We start from the raw sequence: 23,554 nt of genomic DNA, 5'->3' as shown, positions 1-23,554 counted from the left end.
GCTGTTCGTCAAACACCAGTTCAGGTTTCGGCTCTGGTAGAGGAAATAGCTTCCGGTAATTTAGAGAAAAAAAAATAAATTAAATGCATTCACAGCTGTTTAAAATAAGCTGAGAAATCTGAAAATATTTAAGTCAAATGCAAACATCTGTAAGGACTAGAAGCTTTGTGTAGTTATTCAAATGAGTTAATAAAAATGCAGAAATCAGAGGATAAAATAAAAGAAAGACTGGCTGAATGTGAGACTTCTCAAGAGCTATTGCAAAAAAAAAAAAAAATAGAGTTAGAAGGCACAATTTGCAAAGAAAAATAAAAGGAAGCCAAAACATACAGTAGTAAAGATGCAGCCATACCAACAGAAAGAGATGCTTCTGACAAAAATGTAGCAGAAGTGAAATGAGGGGACCCCAGAGTGTTTGCGGAAAATGATTTATCCTGTACATCATGCAGAAGAGTAGTGGGTTTATCCCTGCAATCAGGGGGTCATATGCACATTTCATACAGTGGGGTAGCCACTTGAGATACACAAGCAACCAAATTACAAAAAGCAAATTCCTCTTCAGAAGAAGACAAACTATTCATTATATTCTCAAAACAGGCTAGCATGAACTTTACTATATGAGCCTGACAGCTGAAAATTCCAAAAAGTATTGCAGAAAATGTACAATTTCTGTCATAAAAAGTGAAGAGGAAGTTCTTTCTTCCACAAAAGGGAACTTATCTGTCCAGAAGTGGAACAGCATTAGACCAGCATTGATCCTCAAAAGCATGAACAAGGGCACTATGTTCTGCAGCAGGAAAGATCTGAAGGGCTTGGTGTCCAAACCTTACTTCCAGTCAGTTCAGCTTGAGCTGACTAATGGGTTTGGGTGAGTGGAACGTGCCATGATGCTTTAAAAGACGGCAGGCTGTTATACCCTTAACAGGATATAACCCATGCAGCTAAGGCTACAGCAGCAGTGATCCATATGATCAACATGTGGCAGTCACATTCCTCAACAGAAGCACAGATTTTAACATGTGAGCTTGACACTTAAGAAGTGGAAAAATAAGAAAAGCAGAAGAATATATTATTTTCCCAAATCTATCAGGAGGGTGGCCTAATGGTTAACGTGTTTGCCTTACAAACACAAGGTTCAGGGTCTGAGTCTCACAAGGTATAATTGGCTAGGCTTAAAATGGCTCGCAAGGGCAGTTAGCTTAGTACTAACCTATGAAATCACTGTCAGTGGGAGATCGATTAGCATTTACTAAATGTTTAGCTGCAGAATGATTTGACAAATAAATCACTGCAGGGTCAGATATGGGAACAGAAGAAATGTATTTGTAAGATTAAGGAACCTTATACAGTCTAGCTGCCTTCTTAGCACTGCAAGCTAGGTGTCAGGCATGCTGCAGGCAGTAATAAAAACAGCCTCCAAAACCATCTCAACAGGAGGAACAACACTAGGCCGAGGAAACTCTAGTTGTAATAAATCATAATATTTTTTTCAAAGATACTGGAATGCCATTTTGTTCCCAATGAAAATATTAATTTATTCTAGAACTGGTTTCAGAAAAGTAAAATTCATCATAGGGAAAATCAAAAGAAATAATCCTCTCAAAGTCTGAATCTGTTGACTGAGAAGAAATAACTAAATCTGTCCCTTCATATTCTATTCCCTGTTCATCACACAGGGAAAATTCAGAAAATAATTTCTTATTCTTCTGCCAGTAGAACTAGAAAGTGAATGGTTTAGACCCTGAACCAAGTCTAATAATCCTTCTCTATCTAGGGTAACAGAGACAGGGTAAGATAAATGTTTGTCTTTCTGCTTCTTTTTTCCAAAGGGAACTCAACTGCTCAGCAATGGAGAAATGCTAGACAAGCTTCAATCCACAACCACCTGCAAGAGGAGAACTCCTGTGCAGCAGGAAAGCGCTGAAGGAAATGAAGCCCAGACCGCTGATGTTCTCCCTACCTGGCTTGAACTTTCGAAGGTCTGGACACATGGAAGGTACCCTTAAGCTTTGGAAGCTGGCTGCCTGCCTGTTATATATCCTAGGTAGGATTTAACCCATACAGGCTATTGCAGCAGCGATCCAATGAAGAATATCTACAGGGAAATGAAAAGATTTTACAAAGGATTCTATTATGGCAGCTACGATATGTGGGAAAAGACTAAACAATAAATAGTGCAAAATTATCCTGTTCAACACCAGGGTAAACTACATCCCTAAATGTGAAAAAATACCTATTTATACCTTACATCACCTTACTCTCCCTTCTTCACTCACTTCCTTATTCCTATCAATTTCTCTTCTCTGACTTTCTCTTTAAATATACCATGAGCCTTCTTTTCTCTCACTTTGCATTGCAATTGCTGTTTGTATTATACTAACTTAACATTAGTTTCTCTATAAACTGGCTAAAACTTATCTAACTATTAAATCATTGTCATGTAACTTGTATTTATTTGTAACCAATGTTTTCATGTTATGTCTAATTTGGTTTAATTACTTAAATTGTACTTGTTTTTTTGTATTATTTTTAAAAATTGTAAAATTATGGATTTTAAAATGTATTGTAATACCTTGAAGCTTTTCTCCCTGGGCCTCCGCTGAAAGTGGGCTCCTAATCAACAAACAGTTCAAGGAATATATTTGGAAGGGAAAAAGTGCAAGAGTTAAGTGGAATAAGTTGATCCTTCCAAACATCAAGTTAGTTTAGGATTACCTGACCTGAAAGCATATTTTACAGCTTCACAGTTAAGGCTCATGTAAATATAACACAAGCAGAAGGTTACAGATCAAAGTGGAAAGGCATGAAGATGAAAGGGGTGGGGTGTTCAAAAAATAAAAGAGAACGTAGGATTTTGGATACAGGCCCTTAAGAAGAAGGATATGGAATATTACATTTATAAAATAACATGTATTCTAAGAATTTAATGCACGCATCGAGAAAGGAGAATTTTAACACTAGGGATGACTACAAGCAGGGGTACAGAAAATAAGTAAGAGGAGGCTAGAATTTATTGGAAAAAAATTAACAAAGGAATTAAGGTGTTGGTAGCAAATAATGCTGGGAAAGTTAATAGAAAGGGATGAGACCAAGCGACTGCACGTTAGAGATTGTCTTTACCATAAGGGAATGGTGACAAAGTATAGGCAAAGAGAAAGGGATAGGGGATTGCTAAGTGGATGTCCAGAACTGGCTGAGTTTTTAGTTGAACCTAGAACAGAAGCGGATATTAAATAAGTAGAGCATATAAAATACTGCATGATGTCTGTAAGAAACAGTCAGAAAGGATTAGAAAACATTAGGAAGAGAGAATGCAAACGCAGCATACAGACAGTGGGAAGACATCTGTATGCTCTCCAAGTATGCAACAAAGACCAGATGTTTAGGATTTTTTGCACAGAAGTGTCTGCGAAGGTATTTTATATCATAGACACACTACACAAATTTTTTCCTCAGGAAGATAGCAATTGCTGGAGGTGTAATGGGAAAGAGAGATGTAATTGGGAACATATATTTAGGGAATGTAACAAGTTGTCAGATTTGAAAAATTCCCTACACAGTACTTTGTCAGAAGTGTTGGGGGAACAAATGAGAAAGTAAACGATCAGGAATAACTATAATTGTTAAGAATGTCAGACTCGAGCAAATGTTAACTCAGTAAAACTTAATAAATAAAATCCAGAGGAAAAAATAACAGTCCAGCTAAGGTTTTAAGCAAATCTTTACTCAGCAATGGACACACTTTCTTGCCTATGAATGAAATTCAAGTATCCCCTCTAAAACACAACTGAAGAGTAGAATTTAATGTATTGTTTCCTTATACTAGCTTGATCCTGCTGGCCAATATGGAATCTGAGAGAGTTCTTGTCCCTTCTGCAGCTACCCTTTTAGCACTTGGTATTTTGAGTCTCTGGGGAAACTGCCTCAGGCTTACTGAAAACACCCGTTACTTCTTCATAATGATTCAGTCTGCAAAAGTTGCAAACATTTCCTAAATCTGGAAGCTACCCTCTAACCTCAAAATCCATGCAGAAAGTACCAAAGGAACCTACCCACAGCAAAGTACACCTGTGTTATGCCAGCTTAAGCTGAGGGCATCAGGAAAATATTATTAAAGCCTCCCAAACCAAAGACAAACATTTTCAACCACTACATCACACAGTAATGCTTTCACCTTCATAACATTTCTGTATCCAGTGCACATACATACATGAGCCACAAGATTTGTAGCCCCAAAGCCATTAAGGTCCACAGTCTGCACTCGTCCATGGTAACAGTTTGGTAATAAGTACCTATCATCAGACATACTGATACCACTCTCACCAAGCTGGGGAAAACATGGCAAATGTTCCTGTCTTTCCAAAGCCAGGATCAAAGACATAATGGGAGCTTTCAGCTCTCTCTATCTTGACAAATACTGACTATGATCTCATACCGGCATATGAATGGGGATGAATAACATTAGGTGCTCCACCCAGAGAGACATACAAAGGGATATGAAGGTAAGTGTAGTTACACATATATCCAACTCAGTTAAGATGCCAGCCTTGAGTGGTATTGTACACTCAAACAGAATGATGCCAAGCCTCATTCTAGGGGGGGGAATCATGTACGTGTCAGAAAGGAATGATATGGCCAACAAACCTTCCTACTTTGCCATGGAAGGTCTGCACCCCTCTTACCTGGCCTTTCACATTTTGTTCAAAGCACCATAGTGATTTTTTTTTTAGTGGAGTCCTGTTACTGGACATTCTAGCCTAGTAATTTCCAATTCAGAACACACAACTATGTTTCTACTCACTGTCAGGAGTCTGAACAATAAAATGCCCAAATTTAAGGCCTTCCTGCAGTTTAATCACAGCCACATATGTATAGTCACGTAAAAGTTAATAATTAATCCCTGGCTCTGTGGTAAAAAGGGATGAAATCCTGACTGCAACAAATGTGACCAGGGTTTGATTCTCAGCCCCAACACTTGAGCATCCAGGCATGGAGGCTGATGAGTTAAGGCTCATGATGCACTTGTCTTGCCCATGGGAGAGCTGCACATACTCGGGGGCACAGTGGGCAGTGTAAGCTCCCTGATGCAGACTGGGGACACTCCTGCTCATACTTCAGGGAGAGAAGGAACAACCCTTGTGGAAGCGTGGGAATGCCCCATTTGTCAAATCATTGCACATTCCCCTTCCCAATGCTGTGCTGCATGTGTACATGGACTAGGGATTAGGATAAAATATCTCAAACCATCTGATGGTTGTCTGTATAATGACCCCTCACAGTCACACCTTGTTCTGGTGATGGGAAATAAATGTGCCAATTAACCAGAATGGGGCTGCTGACAGAGAGTAGAGACAAAAAAGAGCAAAATAAATAAATAAATAAAATATCACCCACAGAATCTTCTGTGCTTGTCCGCAATGACACTATGTACACAGACCCAAAGGAAATGGCTACCATCCTCATTAACAAATTCAGTGCCAGTTTTACTCCATCTACTGCTAGAAATATTCTACAGACTCCTTTACCCCAGCCACACCCTATACCTACTATAAAAAAGTCCTAACAGCCCTCTATAAAGCTATGAACATCAAGTCCATAGGAATCAGATAACACATTATAGTGCCTGATTATTAGTGCAATTATGGCTTATCTGAACCTCTTTTTAACCTCTTAAACTGAAAACTTTCCATGGGTTACATTCCTGAAGCCTGGAGTACAGCTACTGTCATTTCTGTCCATAAAACTGGTCCCGCCTCTCTCCCTGGTTAATTATAAGACCCATCAGCCTTATATGTAGAGCTATGGAATACATCACTTCTGGCTTCCTAGGTTTAGGCACTGAAAACCTAACAGCCTTAGAGCCTCATTACTGTGGCTTCTTTAAAGGCAAATCCTGCCTCCTTAGCCTCATTAACTACTTCAAAATGGTTATTGAGGCAATGGATAGGGTTATACTACTTAGACAGCTGATCCTGGCCTGACAAATGCATCTGGCATTTTATTCATTTATTACGTTAGTTTACCAGAGTAGTACACTGATCACTATTTGTAGTTACAGTCCAGGTGAAGAGATTCACAAAAAAGAAAAGAGAAAAAAATTCACAAACACAACAGAAGAGAGATAATCTCAGACAACTCATACAATATGCAAATAAAATTAGTAGAGTAAATTAAATGTGAATTCATTTTAGTAGTAAAATGAAAGGGATGCAGCAGCTGAGAACAGAGGATCAAAGCAGAAGTCATACAGGTGAGGAAGGAGTTAGATTATGTGTACAGTAGAGAAGCTGGTACTATTCCATCTTTAGGTATAATTAACAGACTGAAAGACCTGAATGTAAATTCATACGTTGTGTGCTGAACAGCTAAATGGCTGTCTGACAGAACCCATGGAGTTAAGATTACAAGGGTCATTTCAAATAATACAAATGCTATTAGGGTTACTCCACAGGGCTCTGTGTTGGGTTCTCTCCTATTTGGCAATTACTATTCCTACCTCCAAACCAACTACCCTGGCCTTCTGTTATCTAAACCTGGACACAACTATAAACTGGTTATTGATATTTGTTCATCTCCTGACACAGGATTGCTCCAAGCTCCAACAAGGGCTGCATCATACCAATAAATAGTACAAAGACAGTCTCAAATTAAATGCAAAAGATGTAATACAGTTGAAATTAGTAAATAAAATACTTCTAAATACTACCACATCGATGATATAGCCTTACAAAAAGACAGTGTCATTAAAGAACTAGAAAGTTAACAGATAACTCCTTATCTTTTAACCATCATATCTCAACAGTAATAGGCACATTTTTCATCTGGCACATCTGAGTTCCAGAGTTATCTGCTTTAGATCAAAAGATACATAATTTCCCTGTACTCACCTTTGATCAGATCAGTTAATGAATATAATGTTGCTTTGAGCATGCTTTGTCAAAACATATCACAAGACTCCAGAGAAGTCAGATTCCTAATTTAAAAAAAAAAATCATTTGTCTCAAGGCCCAAAGAAATTCTAACAGACTGTCTGATCTCTCAGTGTATTCTGCCTCTTAAACTCCTCCACGGTGACTTAAGTTTAGCTTTTTGTACTAACGAAAAATCTCCTTGTTCTCCTAAACCTTCAAAAAGCAAGTTATTCCTGAAATATCCACATAAAGGAACATAATCTCGACCATCAAATTAATAAGACCATCATCATTATATATTCATTCACCAATGTATCCCACACCTCTGTAATAAACTTTCAATGCACAGTAGCATCCAAGTAAATGTCTACCAGAGGCGTAGCTGGTTCAACTAGCTCTCTGTGCTGTTCCCACAAACTACTGCCCCCAACCTTCTCAGCTCTTCAAGTGAAGAGCAAAACAAAATATGGCTGACTCCTTCTACTGATACACACCAACCAGGCGGTCAGATACACGTCCTCTCCCTCCTGCCCAGCTCTTAAACTGAATTACAAAAAAAAAATCTGCAATCAAGTACCTCGGGCTCCTGAAATGCAGACGGCAGTAAGGTCTCGTTTCTGCTCCCTGTTCCAAACAGCCCTTTCTCCTTTTTTTATCTAAAACTGTAGCAACTTACAGATGGGATGGCACTCCAATACACTGACTAAGTCAGTCTGTCCTTAATCATGGACATCTGACTATTTGCACTGTTAGAAGTTGTAATGCCAGACAGTACATGATGAAGCAATGCAGTATTTCTGTACTGTACTACCAGACAGTACAACTCTGATGTTCAGGATGCAGCAGCAGCGGCAAAGGGGACAATCATCAAGTGCAGCAATTCCGTCTTTTTTAAACTGTGACCTCATCAGGTCTGCACGTACTTGGGAATACACAGTCAAGGTACGTGCAATACATTTGATCATCCACTCAAGTTTCAGTTTTAAATTTTTTTTTTACTTTTAAACTGTATACCACAGTTTAGACCACACAACAGTGCTCTGGTTTTACTAGCAAAGAAAGAAAGAAAAAAAAACTTTTTTTTTTTTTACTTTAAACTGTAGAAAGAAGTTGTTACAGTTTAGAGTATACTAAACATAGAGGGCTACAGCAGTCATGTTTGAGGATCTGTGGTTTGCAAAATGATTAAGGTATATACCTTACAGACACAAGGTGCAGGGTTTGAGTCTCACATGGACGAATTGGCTAGGCTTAAAATGGTCCACAACGGCAGTTAGACTAGTACTAATCTATAATGCCTATCCACTAAAGAATGAACAGGATGGATCAAAGGAGTGATCTTATCCTCTCTTTGTGCCTTGGGCAGCTGCCCCCTTATCCTCTCCCTAGCTACAGTACTGACGCTGACAGCTGGCTGTGTAGAGACATATTCTCCGAGTCTTTATGTTACCCCCCACGGAAGCAGGAGGAAGATCTTGAATATGGGCTACTGGTTAGGTTCAAATGGTCTTGGGACTAACTGCCCAATACCTGCCACTGAACCCGTGAACTTAACCTCTTCAGACATTGAATGGACAGCACCTACCCACACACTCGGGTCACCTCTTAATACGAGAAGAATATACGCACAGGTGTAGAATTAGAAAGTTGTATTTTGTCTCAATTTCCTTTTGTTTCTTAAATGAAATTTTAGGTTTGAGAAAAAAATGATGATCTTCTTGATTCACTGCTAGACTTTCTTCCTGATTTTCAGGAAATGTTTGGTGACCTTCAGGTAATGTTTGTCAACAAGATACAATTTTATTTACAGCAATATTCAAGATATTCCTCTCCTCTTCATCAAGTCAGCCTATAAAAAGTGCCTGCACTCCCCACATTTTGTACACTTACACCCAGCATTTATTTTTATTCATTTCCAGTTTGATGACTGGGGAGGTCCACTGGGCTCAAGGAGCCCGTATTCAGTGGAGGCCCGGGGAGAAAAGCTCCGCATTACATAGTTTAGTTACATATACAATCATAGTAAAGAAGACACAATTACAATTTCATTTCATGTTAGAGAACAGGAATAAATTCTTTGGTTACATAGTACCTAAATGTTTAGGATGGCAGTGGTAACTTAACTGAGAGGGAGAAAAAAGTCTTAGAAGAAAAAAAGGGGAAAAAAAGGTGGGATGGGTTGTTTATAATACGTACAATTATGTTACTTACAATATATACATTTATGGTTGGTTAGCTTGTACTCAGAGTTAGTCAGGAGTTTAAGGGGTGGATTGATTATTAGGCTAGGTGGGGAGAGTGCAGTTGCATTTCCTGTTAGAGGAAAGGTAGGAATGTTGCTGAGTTTTAAAGTTTTCACAAGTCCTTAGAGATGAAGGAAGAGAATTCCATCATTTAGCTAAGAAAAAGGATAGAAGAAGCTGACCAGCAGGACGACTGGGTTTGCGGACAGTGATTAGGTTTTGGTGATTAGATCTTAGACTTCTCTGAGTGGTGTAAGGTTGAAGGATGTTGGTTAGTGCTGGGCACTTGGGTTGAAAAATTAGTCTGTGAGCTGTAGTAATGTGGAGATACTCTAGATGGCTGGAGAGTTCAAGCCAATTTAACAAATGAAGGGCAGTACAATGATGGGAGGAGAATTTGGCTTTGGTTGCAAATTTAGAAATCTTATTATCACAATTGATAATAACCTCACCTTTGATAATCACATTAATAACTCCATTAAATCTGTAAATAAAAAACTGGGCTCCCTATCCAGGATATAACCCTTAACTCCAACTGCTAGAACTACTATTGCCCACTCCCATCTAATTTCAGCTCTTCTTTATGCTGCACCCATTTACACAAATCTAAAAAAAATAATCTTACTAAACTAGCTAACTCCTACAATAGTACTGCTAGATTTGCCACTGGAAACCCATATAGAACTTACCAGTCTTAACCTTCATCAGCTAGACTGGCTCGAACTAAAAAACATTCTGATACTTTCCCAAATTACCATTGTCCATAAGATTTTCTACCAACCCAACAACACACCAATACTCCACAACCTTATAGCATCCTATAGAAATCTTAATTCCTTACGCTCTTCCAACAAACTTCCAGCTAGCACCACCAAGTCTAATAACTTGGCTGGGGACTCCTTGTTCTCCAATACCACTGGAAAACAATGGAACCTCTTGCCGTCTGACCTAACCTCACTACCCTCCCTACCACTCTTTAAACAAAGACTCAAGAAACACCTTAAAACTCACCGGCTATGCCCTTGCTGTTACCCAGACTAATCTTCTGGATTTTTCTGCTGCTATCTCTAGACTTTCTACTTTCTTCCAGTCTTTGCTGCCTTCCCCTCTGAAGTTGTAGCACCTACATGCACTCTGAACTGCGTAGGTTTTGTATGTATCCTTGAAAGTAGTATTATTGCCTATCTTTATACTTCCTCCTTTTTCTACTACTACTGCTTACCCCCTTGGAAGTAGTAACTGAATAACCAAAGATCTGAATCTATCTTAACAATGCATTGGTAATGGCCTTAGATATTTATACTGTAATAATGATTTGTAGGTCTATTATGTTTTAATGTAATTCGGTTCATATTTTTACCCATTATTCAAATTGTAATACTGTTTCTTGTACATTGTAAAACGTTTTGTTGTTTATATGTGGAGCTTTTCTCCCCGGGCCTTCACTGAAAATGGAAATATATCCAGGTGGACCAGCCTGGTCAAAAAACGTAAAATAAATAAATAAAATAAATTATAACAGACTTCCAATTTGGAGGAGAGAGAGGCAGATAAGTTTGTTAGTAGAGGAGCACCATACATTAGTAAGGGGAGTAGACAGGTAGTGGCAAGAGTTTGTCAGGTGGAAGGAGAGAGAAAGTGGATGCTTCCATACAGCATACCAAGTTTTATGTTTTGCTGGATGTGAGTGTCGAATTTTAGGTGTTCATCAATAGTAACCGCAAGTTGCCCAACACAATGAGTCTGAAATTCTCCAGGTGCAACTAACACTAGGTAAGACTGCAATCCAAATTGTAGCTTGCTACAGATCCCCCACCATGCCCCATGATTCTCACTACACCTTTCTAAACATACTGGAAAATATTAAGATACAACCAAACACCCTAACACTAGGTGATTTCAACTACCCTGCCATTAACTGGGAAAACTACTCGTGTACCAACACCTTTGCCCAATGGTTCTTAGAATTCATAAATTCCAACGCCCTGGATCAACTAATCCTTAGTCCCACCAGGGGCTCCAATATCCTAGATCTGGTCATTACCAACATGGGAAATCTATGCTCCACAGCTATGCTCACCTCCTCGTTGGTCAGATCTGACCATAAGCCAATCACCCTTGACATCCACATCCCACCCCCACCCCCCAGTAAGGAAACCTCCATAAAAAACTTCTCCAAAGCCAACTTCATGCTACTCAAGTCAGAAGTGACAAACTTCATGACACCCATGCAGACGGGAACTGAAAGTTCGACTGATTAATCCTACACTAAGGCACTGTACAAGCACATCCACTCATGCATGAATCGTGCCATCCCCAATAGAACCAAGATGCTCTTCTCCAAAAAAAGGAAGACAATCTGGTGGTTCCTTGCCATACTTTACAACAAAAGGAAGAAACTGTTGCAGAAAAGAGGAAAATCCCAGGATGCAGAAAACTCCCTTACCAGCCTCAGTAAGAAGCTGAGATCCCACATAAAATCCTCCAAAGCTAGTTACGAAAATAAAATTGACAAATATTCCAAAGACAACCACAAGGCATTCTATAGCTATGGCAAGAATCTAAATGGCAATGCTCAGATCTGCTCTGAGCTACAACAGAATGGCATTAAATATACTGATCCCAAGGATATTGCCAATATCCTGGCAGATGGATTCAGTGCAAACTTCACCCCCTCTCAGCCCCTAAAGGGTGCATCTCAATACTGAAAGATTCCAAATTCCAGTAAGAACGGCCACACAGGTAAAAAAATGCACTCTCCAAAGCTAAGAATACAATATCCATGGGACCAGACAACATCCCAGGCTGTGTACTACATGAACTACAAAATTAACTGGCACCTCACCTAAGTGTCATGTTTAATCATAGCCTCACCTCAGACTTCGTGCCCACTGAGTGGCGCACAGCTACAGTTATCCCACTCCACAAGGGGGGATCCATCTTGGATCCTGGGAACTACCACCTCATCAATCTGACGAGCCTGATCTGCAAGGCCATGGAACGTATTATCATGGAACTTATAAACAAAGACATTGGTAACCTTCAAACACTGGACCCCACCCAGTTTGGGTTCGTGAAGGGCCAATCTTGTCTCCTGAACCTAATTGACTTCTTCGAATCAGTCTCCAGAGCCGTGGACAAGGGTAAGATGGTCCACACAGCCTATCTGGACCTCGCCAAGGCCTTCAACACCATCCCCCACTCTGGAATCATAGATAAACTTACTAAGCTGGGCATTAATCCCTATGTCACTCGTTGGGTTGCCAAGTGGCTTACTGATAGAACCCACACTGTAAAAGTAGCCAACTCCAAATCCAGCTCCAGACAAGTGGAGTACCTCAGGGTTCAGTCCTGGGACTGCTCTTGTTTGGCATCTACTTCTCTGAAGTACAGGCCAACACTAAGGGACTCTGGCTAACAAAGTTCGCAGATGACTGCAAACTGGCAGCCATTATTGAATCCCCAAATGATGTGGATATTCTACAAAAGGGCCTTACAGAAACAGATGCTTGGTGCCAGAGCCATGGGCTCAAGCTCAATGCCAAGAAATGTATAGTTATCCCCTTTGGGAAAAAACATGTACCCGTGAATTACCACATGGGTGGCAGTAAAACACCGAAAGTGTGATAAGAGACTTAGGGACACAGGTGGACAGTGGTCTCACCTTCGATAACCACATCGCCACAACAGTCAGGAAATCCTTCTATGTGGCACACCTCATCACTAAGGGCTTTTCATCCAGAAAAAAGGAGGTCACTGTTCCACTGTACTCATCCCTCATTAGACCCATTATAGAATACAACGCCAAATTTGGTATGTACCTCTCAAGACATCTGCAACAACTGGAAAGGCCACAGAAATACCTCACTAAAAGAATCACAGGCCTAAAGCAGATACTCTATGCTGACCGTCTAAAAAACCTCCACCTATACTCTGTCACATATCGGCTACTCGGAGGCGATCTCTGCTTAACATACAAGGCCATGTCAAACCCAGAGCTGTTGGACATGCTACACTTAAAGAAATCCCAATCCCTCAGAGACACACGCTTCAGGGATCTAAACCTTGTCATCACAATGAACAAAACATGCTGGAGGGATAGGTTCCTGACCCAGTGACTCCCCAGACTCCATAACAGACTGCCCATACATGTCAAGCAGAGTGCCTCTTTGGCCCTCTTCAAAAGGAACCTTGATGATTGGATGGGAGATAGGGAATTCACTCTGAGGATCACGTCAGTTGCCCTGCTAGGCAGGGGTCCAGGGAAGTAAATACTGTGGGTAGAAATAGCCAGGGAATTGTTATGGCTAGGCTTGTATAGGTCCTAGGGCCAATAGCCTAGTACCAACCCATGAACCTAAGCAGTTTAGCGAAGGGAACAACCTCTCTAGTAGAGTTGTTTTGGCTAATAATTTGGAACGAGTTTTTATCAAGAGGGGAAGCTCTTGAGGGAGAGAATAACAGTACTTTGGATTTGTTGGCATTTAGCGATAGGTGGTTTTGCAGCATCCAGTTTTCAGTGGTGGAGACTGTTTGAAGCTCTGAGAAGTTAGAGGCACAGCAGACTAAAGTTGAATCATATGCATATTGTACAATTTTGGTGTTGGGTATGGCTTTGTGGAAATCATTAATAAAGATGTTGAATAGCATTGAACAGAGTATGGATCCCTGGGGTAACCCAGTGGGGGTAGGAAGGAAGGTTGAGGTGCCTTTCCCCCCATTTCACAGCTTGAGACCTGTCAGACAGGTAGCTTGAGAACCAGGATAAGGTATTCTGGGAGAGATTAAGGTTAGAAAGATGGTTCAAGGGATGGGTGTGGGAGATGGTATCGAATGCCTTGGACAAATCTAGTAGAACTGTTGATACTATGTTTCCAGAGTCGCGGCCAAGATTTATTGTGTCTAAGAAGGAGAGTAGGGCAGTGATAGTACTATGGCTAGGTCAGAAGCTGTATTGAGTTGGAGTGATTGGCTAGGAATGACATAAGCTGAAGCTGGATGCATTTTTCCAGAAGTTTTGAGATTGGGGAGAGGATAGCTATGGGGCAGTAGTTAGAGATGCTATTGTTTTTGCCTCCTTTATGGAGGGGTAGAATGAATGCAGCACACCATAATTTGGGCAGATAAGATTCCTGCATGGATCTGTTGATCAGAATGTTAATGCATGGATCTATTGATCAGGATGTTAATGCATGGATCTATTGATCGGGATGCTGATGGGGAGAGCGATACCATCTGCGACTTATTTTTAGGAAGGAAGATGGGATATTGTCAGAGGCACTGAAGCATGATTTTAATTTAGAGAGTATTTTTTATGTGGGAGTTTGAGATGGGTTTAAGTTCAAATACTGGAGGAGGATTGGGGGCAGAGGGTGGTGTAGGGGATGAGGAAGATTGGGTAGGTTGAGGGGAAGGGTTACTGTTAGAGAAGGTGTTGGTCAGTTCTGCTATGGAGTTGGTGAAGGAGTTGAAAAGAGAGGCTATTTCAGGATCAGATTTGCTGGCGTCAGGGCAGGGGTTATTTTTGGTACCTGGTTTGAGAAGAGAATTAATGGAATTCCAGAAATGTTTGGTTTTTTTTTTTTTGATTGGTTAGACTGGAATTTGATATAGTAGGACTTTTTGTCTCTGATGATTTATTTTTTAGTGAGGTTGCGGAGTTGTTTATATTTAGGAAAAGTTTCTAGCTGCTTATTTTGATGGTATGTTTTCCAGGATTTATCTCTTTGTAGCATAAGTTTTATGGTATCTTTGGTTAGCAATGGGGCGGTCTTGGTTTTTACTCTTTTTGTTCTTGGTGGAGCTAGGGAATTGAGGACGTTTAAGAAGGTTGAGTTGAAAATTTCTATGGCATTGTCGAGTGGAAGAGTTTTTAGGGGGTTCCAGTTTGTTTTAAGGAGTCAGAGGAAGTAGTGGGGTTACAGTTTGCGAGTTTACGTGTGTGAATATGTTGGTGTAGGTGAGGAGAGGAGTGGGTAGCTCAGTGTATGAAAGTTGACAAGTGGTCTCCTATAGGGTCAGGTATAATGCCAGAGTTTAAGACTTTATTAGGATGGGATACTAGGATCCAGTCTACTGTGGTACCTGGGGGTTTTGTTTTGTTGGGTCTGGTAATGGAGTTAGTTAGTTGGGTATAGTTAAATAGATTGATGGATATGGTGGGATTAGAGTTGTTGATTTTATTCCAATCGATATTTACATCTCCAAGTATGAAGGTCTCTAGCTTAATTTTGGTAGAGGTCCAGAGGAGAATTTCTTCAAGAGTAGTGAGACTTTTGTGACCACAATGAACCAAATGGCTTCCTTGCCTACAAAAATAAAATTTTTGGAGCTGATCATTGTAATGCGCAATCCCTTTGTTGTTTCAAAAATAAAATCCTTGGACTATGTAGTAATGAAGTACTATCTGTTTTTAATTTAGAAAAATTCCTACCTTACTGTAACTATCCCTACTGCATGTACTCTACTCTTGTTTTTTAATCAGTAGCTAACAATGCTGCAACAGTTATTTTTTAGAACACTCAGGCAAAACTTCAGTCTTAAACTGCAGAGATACTGCCTTTTTATTCTCCAGTGGTGGATTTATTATAATAGTCACTCCGTAGCAACACTGACTTTTTAGAATAAAAAATGGGTACTTACTTATTATCGCAACCAGATTTTCGCTGTTGCGGTAATACGCTTGTTGGGCCAAAAACAGATTGTGGGAGTGAACGTATAGTTGGACGCAATGTTTTCTGTGGGTACAACCTAGTTTGTCCCAAATTTGTAACCTAAATGAACGTGGAAATGTGAATCTTGTTTTGCATACTTCTAAACTGGTTGCACTGCTGTCATACTGCAGGAAATGAATCGAGGACGCCTGGGAAATGTTTGTTTGTACTGCTGCCGTACTGCAGGAAATTAATTGAGGACGCCTGGGAAATGTTTGTTTGTACTGCTGCCGTACTGCAGGAAATGAATCGAGGACACCTGGGAAATGTTTGTTTGTACTGCTGCCGTACTGCAGGAAATGAATCGAGGACGCCTGGGAAATGTTTGTTTGTACTGCTGCCGTACTGCAGGAAATGAATCGAGGACGCCTGGGAAATGTTTGTTTGTACTGCTGTCATACTGCAGGAAATGAATCGAGGATGCCTGGGAAATGTTTGTACTGCTGCCGTACTGCAGGAAATGAATCGAAGACGCCTGAGAAATGTTTGTTTGTACTGCTGCTGTACTGCGAGAAGGATTGTTACAAAATTGACTATACATTTCTATGAGAATAAGAACTCTGGAGCAGCACATTTTTTGTGTAAATAACTGCTTTTATTTTACAAATGGAACATAATTTCAGTTAAAGGGAATAACAGTGTAAACAATGTGATGGAGGCTGAAGTTAATGTGATATGTGGGAGATAAAGGTCTTGTACAATGGAGGCTAAAGTTAATGTGACGTGGTGTTAGGTGGTACTACGAAAGACATGTATGTAGTATGTGACAGCACCAGATTTATTTTTTTGGATAGTAGTTACTCTTACAATGTTTTCTGGATGTTTTGGATAACATATTTGTGGATGTCTTCCGGATGGTTTGGGCAACATATTTCTGGACATGGAACATGTCTTACACAACTGTTGTAGAAAATGTATTTTCAGTGACATGATGTCGGGAAACGACATAGCTTGAAACAAGCACTCATTTCTTAAATTTTACACTGTTTTTCCTACCTAAACAATGTTTTTTCATAAAGTTCACCTTTGTCAGTGTGATTCTGCATACATTTCTGTTTACATTCACATATCGGGAAGCAAGCGGTAATATCGTGAAAATCTGGTTGCGATAATACGCAAGTACCCAGGTAATGTTACAAATCTGTTCAGCACATCAAATGCTCCAAAAGAAAATTCATATGGAGGTTTACTCCCCAGTTGCAATAACAAAGATCTTGAACCTTAATAATCTCTTTTTTAAGCACAGTATCCTAAAGGAAAGCACACACTTGGCAGATGCCCACTTCTTTTACATTTCCTGGAATCAGCACTTATCTCTGTAATCATACTGCTTAAATTCTGTGATCTTTTAAGAGAGTCCATGTCACCTACTGCATGGCCTTCTGTATATTTTGGCTGCAGTCTTCAATCAAACTGCATCTCAGGTTCTGATACATTACATAAAAGGATACGCAGCCCTTTACCTGCATCAAACTTTTCACCACAGACATCAATATTGTCTCACCATCCCTTACTCCATTACCCATCCCATAATGCTCTTTCACGCCAAATCATTCTGCAATTCCAATTGTTCTGCTTGTAAATCCAGTTTTAACAAAGCTTTGGCAAGCAGCCCTCCTCCTCCCGCAATGGTACTTGCTTCAGTTTCTTCACTCTCTAGCTCTCTAGTGACATCAGATACGTCCAGATCGCCTCTCTCCTTTCTCCTTCATATTCTCTTTCCTTTTTCCTTTCAAGGAAATAAAAGTGAAGTGGAAGACTTTTTTTTTACTGCGATCAACAAGAATCCACGGAAAAGGGCAAAGGATTTTTTCCACTGTCCAGGTAAAATTTCCCCAATCAGTACAAATATGCCATGCCTGCTCCTTCATAAAAACAGACATGCCTAATGGGATGCACCCACTCAGCATATACAAATCCAGGACATACAGAAATACGCCCCACACAGGTCAAAGCCACCTGTAAGCTGACAGACTCCAACATGACGATCTGGTGGAGGCAAGTAAGACAAATAAGGATTCAAGTGTTCAGTGCATCTGTAACATACATTTCCTTTCCTGGTTTATAATTCATGATTTATTCCACTTCTACAGTCTCAGACACTCTATATACCTAGTATTGCCTTCTACAGGGACTTCTTAAATTTACACAACAACAATTTATGGCCTATATTCATCAGCAAAGATTTTCCAATAAACATATTCATGGAACGTACCGCATGCATGTTCTAAAGTAGTCAGCTTTTTTATATCACAAAATGTATTATCTACCTTTCAGTAAAGGCTCTGGACTCAATAGCAATTAGTTTACCATCCTGCAGAATGCAGTGCACCAATATCATACTTGCAATGTGACTGACTTATTGTCAAGTAAGTACTTCAACTATTTACTGTCAAAGCACTTCAAAGTTCTTTCCTGCTCTGTCTTCAAGTACTATCCAGTATCATTTGACAACATGTTCAAATGACAGTAAGACAAGTCCACTAGGTCTACATATCTTAGCTCTGTAATTCCTGATTTTACACTACTCTTGGTTAGACTGAGATTATTCTAAGCCTTTTCAGCAATCTCACTTAATGTTCTGCTTGCTTTGGCTCCACACTAGCGCATTATCAATTATGTTAACAATGCCAACAAGCCCTTCAATTACCTAGAAAAAGCTTGCTGAAACACTTCAGGTGCTGACAAAAATAATTGGTGGAAGTCCACAAAATCGGTACTTTTCCACAAGCATATTAAAAGTGCACAGATTTTAACTTGCCTCATCAAGCGTTACTTGTAAAAATCCCCAAACTACATCAGGGAGAAAAATATTTTTCCAGGCATAGCAGATACCACTTCAACTATAGTAAGTGGATAATGCTCTGTCTTTATTGCTTTACTGAGGTCTTGCAGCTCTGAACGAATAAGAATTATGTCTAGCTTCACAACTGTAACTGTGACATTGAGAAATTCAAAAGGCTTTATCTGTATACATGTCACACCCATTTTTCCAAGCTGTTTAATTCATTCTCAGCTGTAGCCTGGAAAACTTCTGGATTTTTTGGAGTACGTATTACAGTAAATAGCTTAAAATCTATATGAATCTGATAAACCCCTGGTAAATACTCAGTCCAGTGAATGCATCTTCATTTATTTAAATAAATCATAGTAAATATTCTCTGATTCATATTTAAATGTTGTATTCACAGTGAAATGCTTTTGCTTTGCCAAGCCTCTGAGAAGTTATATGATCCCACACAGAAGGAGAAATAGCTATATCAGCTACACAGGATTAAATATGTACTCCTTTTCCTTATGCAAAAACTGTATCATATTTTTCCCTTTCAGATCAAGTCTCTCAAATACCTGAAACAATTAAATCACACTCAGGATTAGCGTCTAGTCTAAACATATTTCAATTATAAACAATTACGGACTTTTTCCAAAGTTTTCAAACCTACTTTTCTACATTCTTATCTCGTGCCATAAATGTGATGCACATTTTCAATCCAAATCAAGTGCACAAAATGCAGTTCTCATGCTGCCACTCCACTACATGCAAAACTCAGCTGCAAACTAACTTTTAAATTGTACACAATGTTACACGTCAGAACTTTATTTTACTAGAATTTCATTACAACTGATTAAGAGCACGGACGTTACACCAGCTGCATGTGGCTCTCACTACACCATGTCTTCCCTGCTTCTTATATCTGACACGGAGATTTTAGGACTCCGCTGACTACTTTCATTCATTTTCAGTGTACGTGGCTTAAAAAAGTCACTCTGCACACATCAAATTCGTCATGTGTTTTGCCAGCAACATAACATGCAGGGATAATGCAATGGCTGACTATAACGGCCCCAGCACTAGAGAAGCCATCCTGGAATAATGCAAATGAGTGGACAGTGTCAGCTGACTCATGTTAATGGAGGAAAGTAGCCCAACCTGCTGCAATGCTGACACCTATTGGAGACCGGATGCCGCAGTCAGAGAACACAAAGTCAAGTACAAGCACCTACCATGTAGTACCTTCACACTATGTAGTCAAGATTTCCACATAGAAAGAACCACTCATGAGGCTGTGGGCAGTATTTTGGGAAACCTGCTTGTCTGGACTATTGCAGGGCAGTGAAAGTGAGGTGAAGACAGTTCTCAAAGACCTTGCAGAAGCTACAGCTGAAACGCCATATAATCATGGTGTCAGTGAAAATCCTGCATCCACATCTCTATAAGTTATTGGTACAGCCCAGAAAAATGAAGTTCAACTCAACAAACAAATTTGTTTAACTGTCGCTCTTAAAATGACACATCTAATTAAAAGATAAAAAGTCTGGAGATATTTAGGACAATGGAAACCTTCATCCCTGCCTGAGGAGTCAGTCACAGCAAGTGTTATACCCCTCAAGTATTCAGTGGCAGATCAAGGAGGAGACCTAGCAAATTTCAAAATTCATCTTCCTAGGATGAGAATACAGTACCTGCACCAGGGAAGCAGGAGCTCACAATGGCCAAGTGAGGCAGACGAATGCTCATCAGGACTTAGCTTGTTAAGAAGGAACGGCAAAGGCCAAAAGCATTAAACACAGTTGTATGACCTACACTGATAATGAATATGTTGGAGTAATATGTCAAGAATATGCCATCAATGGGGAGTAAAAGACTGGTAACATTATAAACTTCTATCCCCTATAAAAGCAGCTTGAGGATTGAAGGTGCGGAAGGTTTAAAAACTCCAAATGAAATGGAAATCACCATAAAATATCTTAAAAGTCGGTCCTTTGGTGGAATGCTTGCAAGAAAGGAATACATACACCTCCCATAATGTTGCCAGATGAGAAGAATTCAAAAAACAAGAATAAAGATACTTTCATAGCCAATGACATCGGTTTTTACAATAAGTCAAGTAGGAGGTTTCAAAATGTAAACATGGGGAGGGATGGAATGACAGGCTTCCCATACAGAGGCTGGACAGAATGACACGCTTCCCATACAGAGGCTGGACGAGTCTGAACTTTAAGTGGTGAGTTTGGAGATACTGGGTCCAAACATTTGGGAGAAGACTGGGAGACTGTGACAGCTGAAGTCATCACACTGGCTGCTACATCATTACAGCTGCAGCATCTGCCTGTTTATGGAAGCTTCATGATGTGTCATCAAGAATGGATGCCTGGCTTCCTTGAGTTTTCTCTGCACTTTTTAAGCACCCTGGTCTGATGGAATATCTCCTGCAGGTTTTTCTTTTCTTCACTTACTTGCCAGAGTGAGATAAGCAAAAACAACATTCAGGAGTATACAAAGAGTAGCACAGCATGCAAAGTTATCTGGTTAAGATCCGACATCCACAAAACGTTCTGTCAAATTGTGCTCCTTAAATATAAAGTAAGATTTTGTGACCAATGACTGCTTTCTCATATAAGAAATAGGGTCTGAAACAGAAGAAATGTTTGCCAGATGCCATGAACACTAAGTGAAACAGATGTTTGACGAGATGCACAAGCATGTTGGAAAAATCACAGAGGAAATACTGAAAGGCATGCCTATTGAAGTAAATGCATTCACTTTACAGGATACTAAGGCAGACCTTTGCAAGACAGAGTTACTAAGAAAAGTCTAACACTGAATCCTAATGTTGGACAGTATATACGTAAGTACGTATGGAAGGTGGTACCTACTTTTAAAGCCAAATCTAAATAAGATGTAGAGTCGTGTTTGCGCCTCAAGCCTGATGTTCACCAACAACCTTTCATTACAATAACTTTGCTGGAAAAGGCTGGCACTGAACCACTTTTCATCTGCCTCCACACCCTCACATTCACATATATTCCCTCACTACTATAACAACAGGTTAGTGAAGTACTTCCTGTTACATACATACCTTGGGTGATATGTAGCAGTACACCTTTTTGGGCTTCTTCACTTTCTCAGGTGTCTGACTTTCCGACGGTGAATCCTCTTCTTCCTCTTCAGTTGTTGTGGGAAGGTGACGCCCTGTGGAGTTGAGGGTGGATGATGGCAGATGCCACTGGGAAGTAGAATAATTGCCTGTGTTGTACAGGTATGCTTCAAAATATATACTCACACCAGAATTAAACACATTCTTTTCCACAGCATTCTTCTCATTTTCTGGAAAAAGGTAAGCATAAATAAATAAAACCTACACATAGCAAGGAAATTCCTTTATTTACGTAAGTAAGACAAGTTTCTAAGCACTATGATTTTAAATAAGACATACACTGGTACCATATGAGGTGATCTGAAAGACAAGCCAACTTGACGGATCTTTTAGGTTAAGAAAGGTTAGTTCTGCACTAATGTGACAGGAGAAGACAGCCTGACCTCTTCTGAATCACGAAGGAAAGGGTTCAAGTTTGTCTTTGTAATTGGCCAGTGGGCTACTTTGTCTACTTAGTCATCTTCTCTGCCCTTCTAAAGTCATTTTGTTTGAGTGACACTGCTTACCATGCAGTCGCTGACAGCAGTGCCCTGTACAGATGCAGGGCTTAGAATCACAAATGTCCAATAAAACTACCCCTAACAGTTCCTCAGCACGCAGCTTCTCAACAAGCAAGAGATCTGCATGAAGACGGGCATTGTTGTGTGTGATTAGACTAAGCCATCACCTCTCATCCAACTAGCATCCTATCAAATCTGTTCCCCTGTACAATGGTTTCACAAATAGGAACATAGAATCCCTTGGTAGCACTCCCCTCGTAACCCATTATATATACCTGAAACCATGGGCCTTCACTTTCCTACTGTTTCTGTAGCCAACTTGGTAGAAATAGGCATCCTGAGACAATGTAGAAATTGTCCCATGTTTACGGCCAGTCACCTAACTCTCAAACAATTCAATACAGTACATGACAGATGTAATTATACACCGTCTCTGGAGGCAATGGTCTCACATACAGTCAATGCAAATACCAAACAGGTTATCGGAAACACACAACACTACTCAATAACTGCCAGACAGACACACACACAAAAGGTTAACCACATAGACCGATATATGCTCACACACACACACACACACACACACACACAAACATATAGACCCATATACCCAAGATAAAACCTCAAAGACCTCCCAGACACAGTACTTACAATAAGTACCCCTCCTGACCTCAAAACTACACTACCAAAGCAACACTCACCATGTCACATTCAGCCTCAGCTCACAGTGTAGATATATCTAAACCCATAGGGCAGACCATCACACAATCCAATGCTCATAGGAGACTCCACTGTGAGGCACACCAATGTCTCAATCACCAGTCTGACCAAGGAAAGGGTTGTTATTTACTGCCTATCAGGAACCAGGAGCCACCAGATTACATGCACACTAAGTTCACTGAACCAGAAGTACCAGTATGAATCAGTCATAGTCCACAAGGGAATAAATGATATGAGAGGCACCTTCTGGACTATATGAAGCAACATGATGGAGCCCTCAGACCGTGTGTTCCAGGTTGGTGAGTGCATAGCACTGAGCAGCATTTTACCTTCTCAAAGTATTATGCCACCAATACGAACAAAAAATAATTGGTTTTAATAACTGACTTACCTTTTGGTATCATTCAAAGGGGGTACAGTATTTGTCAGCCTGGGAGGATCCAGTTGTCAGACCGCAATGCTTCTCCACGGATTTTCTGCACCTGTCCCTCTAAGTGTTGGAATATTAGCTAAAATCCTGTCCACACC

At 40.1% G+C, this 23,554-nt stretch overlaps 1 protein-coding gene across 2 annotated transcripts in view; it reads right to left on the bottom strand.

The window, feature by feature from the left end:
• AREL1 (apoptosis resistant E3 ubiquitin protein ligase 1) overlaps window positions 1-23,554 on the bottom strand; it is a 1,112,453-nt gene that overhangs the window by 474,950 nt on the left and 613,949 nt on the right. For both annotated transcript variants that reach the window (XM_044074621.1, XM_044074622.1), the window contains one exon: window positions 21,729-21,976. In XM_044074621.1, the coding sequence (XP_043930556.1) occupies window positions 21,729-21,976 (248 nt within the window). The remainder of the gene's footprint in view (window positions 1-21,728; window positions 21,977-23,554) is intronic.

Source organism: Protopterus annectens, chromosome 6.part0 (assembly GCF_019279795.1).
Source record: "Protopterus annectens isolate FY-2018-M chromosome 6.part0, PAN1.0, whole genome shotgun sequence".
In the NCBI taxonomy this organism is placed as follows: domain Eukaryota; kingdom Metazoa; phylum Chordata; order Ceratodontiformes; family Protopteridae; genus Protopterus; species Protopterus annectens.
The sequence above is the reverse complement of the archived record's forward strand: the minus strand, read 5'-3'. Positions and strand labels throughout refer to the sequence as shown.